The 9,715-nt window shown below is 42.0% G+C and overlaps 1 protein-coding gene across 1 annotated transcript; it reads right to left on the bottom strand.

Annotated features, from left to right (window-relative positions):
• Positions 1-4,695: 4,695 nt before the first annotated feature.
• Positions 4,696-8,755, bottom strand: LOC308661844 (leucine-rich repeat-containing protein 3-like; the record flags this gene model as incomplete). The annotated part of the gene is made up of 2 exons (XM_081317051.1): positions 8,578-8,755; positions 4,696-5,512 (listed from the first exon to the last, which is right to left on the bottom strand). Exon 2 carries the CDS (start codon positions 5,455-5,457, stop codon positions 4,696-4,698), a length of 762 nt encoding a protein of 253 aa, XP_081173177.1. The 5' UTR covers positions 5,458-5,512; positions 8,578-8,755.
• Between the last annotated feature and the right edge of the window lie 960 nt (positions 8,756-9,715).

The raw sequence follows: 9,715 nt of genomic DNA, 5'->3' as shown, positions 1-9,715 counted from the left end.
ATTCATAAGGAACTCTTCCTTTCAACAGGAAATAATTTTTGCAGCTCCTATCCAGTAGGTTGGTACTCTCACATGAACATTACCTTTTGTATCAGGAGACAATTTTACTATAAAAATTGCCTGACAAGAGATTTGCAAGGCAGAGCAAAACCATCCAGGCCATATTTTTTAATGATACAGAAGAGCCTGTTAGACCAGGGGTCCCCAACCCCCCTGGTCCGTGGATCGGTACCGGTCCGCGGCATGCCAGCAACCGGTCTGCACAAACAAACAAAGCCCCATCCGTGGGATGGATGCAGGCAGCACACAAAACCACACACTCTCCAGTCCACGGAAAAACCTTGCTCCACGAAACCAGTCCCTAGTGCTCAAAAGGTTGGGGACCTTTGTGTTAGATGACTTGGTCAAGCAGCTGGAATGAGAATGCCTGTGTCTACACAAAAAAACCGATGCAATTGACGCCTGCTTGCCTGCTCTCCAAAGATTTTTAAAGAGCACATTCTTATAAAAGCTTTTGTAAGAGAGAAGAACGCTGAGCAAAATAGCCAATAATAAAAACAAACTCACCCCCGTCTTTTATTGATTCTTGAACTGCTGTTAGGCTTTGCTCTCCTTTGGGCCTGGCTGCCTGTGTTGCAGCCCGTGATGTAGCTAAGAGAACCATAGATGTGGAAGAAGAGGCCCATGAAGGGGACGGGGCCAAGACAAACTGCTTGGCTACATGTATTAAGATTGCTAATTACAGGTAGTCCTCGGCTTATGACCACAATTGAGCCCAAACTATTGGCTGCTAAGTGAGACGTTTGTTAAGTGAATTTTGCCCCGTTTTTATGATTTTTCTTGCCACAGCTGTTAAGTGAATCACTGCAGTGGTTAAGTTAGTGACACGGTTGTTAAGTCAATCTGGCTTTCCCCCCCCCATTGACTTTGCTTGTCAGAAGGTCACAAAAAATGGATCACGTGGCCCTGGGACACGGCAGCCGTCATAAATGTGAGTCAATTGCCAAGCATCCCGAATTTTGAACACATCGTTGGGATGCTGCGACGGTCGTGTGAAAAATGGTCATAAGTCACTTTTTTCAGTGCCGTTGCAACTTCTGTCACTAAATGAATTGCTGTAAATTGAGGCCTACCTAGAATGGGTTGATTAATAAGATTGTGCTTTCCGCAGCAGTAATAATTGATGGAAAATAAGCAGACTGTCAGAACCCACTCCAATCCACATCTTAGGAAAGAAAAACTCTTGGAGACAAGATTGTCCAAGCAGGAACTTTTACTAAGACATAGATGACACAGAGTATAATAGACAGGATCTAAAAAACTGTCTCACAGATTGATATTTTTAAAGTGTCCCCGAGCAAAACCCCACCCCTCGGTCCATTTGGTCAATCCTGGATCAGTCAAGTCTCGGGTGTCAAACCCCTCGTGGGAAAGGGAGAACCATCAGTCCATTCGCAACACAATTACTTCCTCCTCTTCACATTCCATCCAGAGATACAAACCAGAATTCCCCCACCCCCTTTCTTGTTTGCTCGTAGATCAGAGGGAGAGGGTTCATTTTCATTTCATCGGTCTTTGCGATGGCCAACAGGTAGGCTGAATAAACAAAAACTTACATCGAAGGGAAAGATCTGAGGGCAATAAACTCCCCTGTCTATTCTCTTTCCTCCTTGGGAATGGCAGAATCTAGAAAGGGGGGGTGAGATTTGGATTTGCACAGAGAGGGAGTTAGAAATGAGATATAGATGGATTCTGACACAGACCAAAGAAATATTTGTACAAGAGTAGGGGGCGTGCCGTTTAAGAGGTATCCCAGGTACCCATCTAGTCACCAGGAATCAAACTTCATTTATGGTGGATTGTACTTTGAAAAGGGGTAATGATTGGCCTTACCTTTCATGAATTAGACTTGTCTGTTTCATCAAGCATGAGTAGCTGATGAAATAATTGAATATAGACTGTCCTCTTAAAAACAGATGTGTCTAAGGCTACAAGGCAAAAGTGTTCCCATCTTAATTTCATTATCGTCTAATCCTAAGGATTAAAATAGACCAACCTACTCATCTATGATAAAACATATTTAAGTGGGTTGATATGTGGATTTGGAAAAATCAGAAGGGCATCTCCTACTTGTAATGCAAATTTAAACCTTTTTCTTGGCCCTTGAATTGTAATCTAATAGCAACAAAGAAAAAATTAGCTACCTTACCGCTCTTGTTAGTCTAAAACATAAAATAAGGACCAGAGAAATGTGAGCGTGAAAGTAGATGTACTTTTATTTATGCAGGCACAGCCACCAAAGAAGCAGAGTCAGACACACAGTACTTTTGATTACAAATACGCATTTCATGTCAATGATGGGAAGCAACCTGGAATTAAGGAGAAACTTCCTGGCAGGACAATCAACCAGTGGAACAGCTTGCCTCCAGAAATCGGCACTCCATCCCTGGAGATTTTCAAGAGGAGACTAGACATTCACCTGTCTGAGACGGTATAGGTTCTCCTGCTTAAGCAGGGGGCTGGACTAGAAGACCTCCAAGGTCCCTTCCACCTCTGTTCTATTCTATTGTGTTCTGTTCTGTTTTTCTCCCCAAAATAGCATTTCCTTGGAGCAGTGGGTGAAGTGAAGGTCAGTTGTAGCTAGAGCCAAAAAAATCATCCTATTTCTTTCACCATCACCCTTGTTTCTGTTTTCCATCAATCTCATTCTTTTTTAAAAAAAATTGCTTTACTTGTGGAGATGCTACCAAGAAAAGGAGAACTAGCTGTTACCAAGTCTCTGATTGAATTGAATTATTGCTTCTTTGGAAATTAGATTGAAAATAATCAGCTGACCACCTCTGATGTAATAGGCTGAGAGTCTTTTAAGAGGATAGTCAAAGCAGTTGGGGGGGGGCAGGGAATGGCCGATTAGAGGGAAACATCGCTGTAAAACACCAGGGATTAAGAAGCAGGGATCTGTTATTGATTTCATGCTTTGCTCCGTACTATTAAACTATGATATATCTATAAAGAGGGATCCAACTTGACTGACAGGTGCTTTATCTAGTGTAATTATAAGAAACATTGTACACAATAGAAAGGGGATCTAGCTTTTAAACAACTGTTTTGGATTATATAGCACGGTGGCCTGTGGGGGAGAGAAAAGGCAGAAATAATGCTGCAAGTGCAGTTTTCAGGGGCATAATTCCAACAAGGATTACAAGGATAATTACATCTGAGATTTGGTTTTATTTTTGCCTTTTGTTCTACTGTTAAAGGCACAGCGGATGTTTGCCAGGAAAGATGGAGATGCCAACCATTACCCATATTACTCATGCTTCAAAACATTTAAGGAAAGTGGCCACTGGGAGAAAAGTAAACCTGCAAACATTACGGGTGGGAGGGAAAGCAGATACGAAGAACCCGCCGGTACAAACAGTCCACTGGAAGTGGATTTCAGCAGCCCCAAGGGAGAAGGTGAGGCTTGCAGTTTAAGCAGACATGTTCCTGCTTTTCTAAGAGGACTGTGAACTATCTGCCTAGTTGGTGAAAGTTGGAAATGTAATTTTTTGCAGGATGATTTTAAAGCCAGCCTTTGATCCAGCAACCTTAAGAGCATCCACATTTGGGGAAGGGAATTCTTGCCCCTCAGCCTGCTGCTAATTTAACCAATCAGCAGATTTAACCACTCAGATATTTGTTGGAGAAGCCAGGAGAAAAAGAATCTTGTCAGTGAGATTGGTGCGCATTGAAGAGTGGAAGCTAGTGGGTTAAGACGTGAGTTTACTACCTTTAGAGCAAAGATTCCTAGCTTATTCCAAAAAAATATATATAGCAAGTAACACATGAGCAAACTACCAAATAAACACCCAAAATATCTGGTGGGTTGCAACCTTAGCCAAACCCAGTTTAGCCCAATGTTTAACCCAGGTAACATTCCAGCCTATCAGGAGAGAAGGACCTAAATCAAATAAAATCATCCTGGAGTAATTCTTGTAGCTAAAAATTGTCATATGGGAGAAACGGATTGGCTAGATTATTTCAATGTAGCCTTACAATGAAACCAGCTTGCTGTAGTGGTTAAGGCATCATTCTAGAAACCCGGAGACTGTGAGTTACAAAGCCATCTGGGTGACCTTGGGCCAGCCACTCTGTCTTAAGTCCGAGAAAGTGGACAATGGTAACCTTGTTCTGAAAAACCTTGCCAGGAAAACTGCTGGAACTTGTCCAGGCAGCCTGTGAGAATCAGACAGAATTGAACGGAAGGGGGGAAAAAAGACTTGCAAATAAAGTAGAATTAGTTCATCTGGTCGAGTTTCCTGTCCAGTCCCGCTGGTAAGGCTGACATCAATCTTGTGAATCTGAAAATACAATTCTCCACTGTCTCCTTTACGTCCTGAGAAATTAGGGGTGATCCCTTCAGAGCCTCTTGCACCGCCCACTTATCCATCTGCGGGCTATGCTGACTCTTAACGTGACTGGTCCCTAGGCAGCCTCTCAGGGCCGAGTCCCAAAGTCTTTCCTGTACACCATTACAGTTGGATGGCAACGTCGGTTCTTTGTCTTAGGCAGCAATTCTTTTTTGTTCTTGTTTCTTCCTTAGATTTAAAGCTAGGTTTCTTTAGAGGGACAAACTCTTTATCAGATTAAATCTGCTTGCAAAGCAGTTCTGTTGTGTCGCCCCCACCCCAGCACGTGCGCGAGGCCACTCCATCAGAGGATCGTACTGAGTGTATTGTCTTCATCCACCTCCTTCTCCTCCTGTTGGAATGAGCTGCTGGGAACCGGCAGGGATTTGAGGTATTCCAAGTGACGCCGGGATTCGGCTTGGTTGCGCCGGATGTAATAGATGACGTAAGAGATAACAACAGCAAACCAGACAAACATAGTGAGCAACATTGCAAAATCAGTGTTCTTCTGCTGAGTGACACAGAAATTGACGCCAGTACTGACCAGATGGGCCAAAGTCTTCCCAACATACTCCTTCCAGGTTGCGGTGGTGCATATGATGTTCTCCACCGTCCCCGGTCCTAAGGAAAGAGCCTTTGTCAGCTCCTGCAGCGAGCAATCACAATGCCAGGGATTGTTGTAGAGTTCCAGCTTTACCCAGGTCAGCGTGATGAAGGGAGCAGCGTCTATTTTTCGTAGCTTGTTTCCTGAGAGGTCCAGGAGCCTCAGCGCATTCCCTAAGCCGTGGAAGGCTCCTGGAGAAATGCTCTCAATTAGATTGTCCGCAAGGTGAAGTTCATGGAGGAGTTTCAGGCCATGGAAGGCCCCAGTGGATATGTGGACAATCCAGTTAGAGTCTAGGTACAATACTCGAGTGTCATGAGGAATGTCAAAAGGGATAACCATCAGTTTTCTCCAGCTGCACCATACCACACCATTTCCTGGTGGGCAGTCACACCTTCGAGGACATGACTGATGGCCATGCAAGCCATGGATCAGGAACAAGAAGACAGACAACACCGACATCTCTGCTGAGTTCTTCACAAACGACGACAAGATCCTGGTTTGCAGGCCCAGAACTCTGATTGAGAAGCAAAGGGATGGGATAGAAAGTAAATGAGGATGATAAAGGTCCTTTCAGTATATTTAATGGGTTTATTTTGATAGTGGCTGGGATCACATGACCTTAAGCCATAAAGCTTCATTAATAAATGGGCACATACTGTTTTTGTCTGTTATGAGTTATATATAACCAATGCTAGTTATCTTAGCATTTCCTCTTCATCAGGAGTAGCTTCTGTTTTGGCCGGGTGCAAATTGTTACAGCTTACAAATTTATTTTTCTTAAACCAAAAATAATGTTTTGGAGATGGAGGATAAGAAACTCCCAAATTTGATGTGAGGGCTATAAAATGGTGACGTAGATATATATATATATACTAATTAATTAATCTTTTGGTTTATCCTGTATGAATACAAGCAGGCTGGAAATTTTTCATACATTTTTCAGCAAAGAGGTAGATAAAATGTAGGTCTGATTTTAGTGGAATCTTGGTGATTCCTATTAATATCTACCCAAAAGTAAGCCTCATTTTTTCCAATGTGTTCATTTCCAGGTAAGTGAATGAGCTTATCAATCAAAAGAAATATTTTTCAAAATTCTCTTTCCTGTTTTTTATAACTTGGGTATATTGGTTGAGCTACTTCCTTTAGAGATCTCCAGCTATTTCCCCCCCCCCTCAAATTCAGCAGTGTAAAATGAAAGATGCATATTTGGCACTGGCTATATTGGTTTAGTATCTAATCATAATTTAAACCTGAATTGCCAGTGAAATTTATAACTCAGTGATTAGAGGAGAGGAAGTCAGATGAGAGCACAAAAGACAGGACTTATAAAAAATTAATAATGATCGCAGCTGAAATATCAGATTAGTAATAATAAATGCAGGTAAGAAGGATTAAAAATGGAAGTCTTAGACTCTAATTAAGAAACTGGTTATTTGTCCTGGTCAATTTGCTTCTGATGTTGATTATTTTCTTTCAGATTACAAAAAAGAAGCCCTTACAGTGCAACATTTACTGATAGCTTTTGATGTTTCTTTCCTAGCCATGCTTATATGCTTGCCAGATTCCAGTACCTGCTCCTGTGCCTTTAACAGCAGTATGGACTACATATGACTTTCTCCTTGCCAGGAAATGCTTCCCTTCTGAGCTGTTACACTCAAAACACTTTTGCACACCCAAATTTGTTAAGTCCCTTGTCTCTTGGTCTTCGCTTTGCTTATTTAGAAAATGACAACACATATTAAGTGAATAGCAATGCTTTGCTTTGCCTTTGCTTGGAACAGATATCACTCATGCATTTCTATCTGCGAGCGATTGTATGATTAATCTACACTCAGCAGAGAAATGCGATAGCGTGATTTGGTTAGCTAAAATTGATCAGACCGACGCCACAGCTATTGCTCAGCAATTTTTGTCTTTCAGCTATTTTACTGAAATAAATGAAGGGTTGAAGCAGCACAGTAGTTGGAAAACCTTGGAGGACAGTAAATTGAAGAGATTTTTTAGATTTCCATAACATTCCTGGAATGAGGCAGAACCAAACAAAACTTTTCTTAAGAGACATCATCTAGGTGTCAGGTATATCATCTCTGGCTAACTCCTATGTCCAATGAGTTGGTGAGAAACCTTGAAGAGGGAGGTTCCCCCCCCCACCCATTTTCCAAACCTACAGTATGCGTTGTGCTTTTAAGCTATGCTTGCGTCCTGTCAAGTTCACCCAATTTTGACACTGTTAGAAGTTTAGGAATATAGTATGTGCAACAGGAAGATGCTGGTTAAACTCACCAATACCTAATAATCCAGGACTAAACAGTATTACAGTTGTCTGAAATTCATCTGGCCTCCCATGTTTCTAACTAGGGTGTGTAAACGTTAGGGTGGGGCTTTTGTTGCTTTATTCTGTCCACTGTAACATTCCTCCCAACTTTCCACCTCCTGTAAATGTTAATTCTGATGAATTGTGAAGAAAAAGCCGCATTGGCTAATCCAGTTCTGGAGATGATGCAAAAGACTGCATCTGCTGCTTGTCTGCATCAAGCCTAGATTAAAGGCTCTTGGGTGAAGTAGCCGAAATGATTAGTCTAAACCTAAACCACCATGCTGCACTAACTTGCATGAACAAGGTGCTCTGCTCAGTCTTTCTGTCCCCCAACTAACGGAGCTTGAAGGCAAAGGAGTCTCCCAAGACTTACCTTCAGCTTCTGCTTGGCTTCCTTTGATGCAGGAACCACAAAGCCCACAGATCAACTTCTCCCAGAATGTCCTCTCTCTTATCTACTGTAGTTCCCTGCCTGCTGTCCATCAGCTAAAGAGCTTGAGACACATGACTTTGTGAGAGGCGGGGGGGGGGAGAGAGAGAGAGAGAGTGCCCCTACTAGACTGCAGGAGGTGTGGCAGGGAGAACTGTCCGTTTGTGTTTGTTATACATGAACACAAAAGCTGGCAAGCAGTGGCCTCCTCCCATCTCTTCCCCAGAATTGGACCTCCTAACTTTTAGGGCTTTTTTTTAAAAAAATGATTATTGGCAGTCAACATCACGTTTTGTAGGAGGAGCCAGCTTTTTCTGCTGTTTTTTTTTAGGTAGATTTCTTTTGGTAGGCTTCCTTTGCTGAATAAATTAGGTTCAACCTGTTTTTACCGAGAGCTAGTTTGATATAGTGGTTAAGGCGCAAGGCTGAAAACCAGGAGCCTCTGAGTTCTGGTCCTGTGCTAGCTATCAAAAACCAGCTTTGGTGCAGCTTAACCATCTCATCAAACTGGCTCTCTGTAAAAGATCGTTTTTCTCTTCCAAAATATTTGAAAGCAAATCCCATTTAAAATGCCGCCTGCTTGTGAAAATTCCCAATAGCCCAGAAATAAGGTAGGATGAAATCTAAAAGGAAACTTGGCGCCAATGAATCTAAAATAAATGATTGAAGCCAAAGGTCCAGAGTGGCTGTCTTCTCCAGTCTGGTACTTGGCAGATGTATGGAAAACTACACCCCCCATAATTCCTAGCTACATTGCTCTAGAGCAGTGTTTTTCAACCTTTTTTGGGCAAAGGCACACTTGTTTCATGAAAAAAATCACGAGGCACTCCACCGTTTTCCGCACCGTTGGGCCTCCCCACGGTCGCTACACGAACGGTCGTAAGTCGAGGATGGCCTGTGTTCTCAAGGGGTTGGACTAGATGACCTCCAAGGTCCCTTCCAACTTCTTCTTCTTCTTTTTCTTCTTGTTGTTGTTCTTCTTCTTATTATTATTATTATTAGCCTCTTTATTTTATTTTATTTTATTTTGGGGCTTTTGTTTGTTTTTGCTGTGAAGGAAAAGGAAAGCTTGCATTTCTTTTTAATTTATCTTTCTGTATTTTCTTTTTTCTCTTCTTTTCTTTCTTCCTTCCTTCCTTCCCTCTCTTCCCTCCCTCTCTTTTCTTTCTTTATCTTCCTTCCTTCCTTTCTCTCTCTCACTTTCTTTCCCTCCCTCTCTCAATTTCTTGCTTTCTACTTGTTGTGGAAATTGGAAGCTACTTGCATTTCTTTTTAATTTTTCTTTCTGCATTTTTCTCCTTCATTTTTCTTTCTTTCTTTCTTTCTTTCTTTTTCTTTCTTTCTTTCTTTCTTTCTTTCTTTCTTTCTTTCTTTCTTTCTTTCTTTCTTTCTTTCTTTCTCTTTCTTTCTTTTCTCTTTCTTTCTTTCTCTCTCTTTTCTCTTTCTTTCTATCTTCCTTCCTTTCTTTCTTGCCTTTCTCTCTCCCACTTTCTTTCCCTCCCTCTCTCAATTTCTTGCTTTCTACTTGTTGTGGAAACTGGAAGCTACTTGCATTTCTTTTTAATTTTTCTTCCTGCTTTTTTTCCTTCCTTCCTTCCTCCCTTCCTCTCTCTCTCTCTTTCTTTTCTATTCTCCTTTTTTTTCTTTCTCCCTCCCTTTTCCCCTTCCCCCTTTCTCCTTTTTTCCCTTCCTTTTTTCTTTCTTTCTCACCTTTACCATCAAAAGCACTTCACTCCAGAGGGGGGGGGGGAACCCCAAAGGTTTTTAATTGCTTTGGTCCAAAGGACATTTTATTATGCAACGTATCAAAAGGACAGGTTAAAAAAAAATCAGCCATGTAATTTTTCAGACGCAAGCAAATCCTCCAAGAGCGAAGCGGTCAGATCCCTCTATTTCGGGCTGGGGCGAGGGGTCGCGGCGAGCAAAGAAAGCGGAGCCAGGCAGCCGACCAGGCGGGAGTCTCGCATCCT

This window comes from Vipera berus (assembly GCF_964194415.1).
Source record: "Vipera berus genome assembly, chromosome: 2".
In the NCBI taxonomy this organism is placed as follows: domain Eukaryota; kingdom Metazoa; phylum Chordata; class Lepidosauria; order Squamata; family Viperidae; genus Vipera; species Vipera berus.
This window is presented reverse-complemented; position numbering and strand designations above follow the sequence as displayed.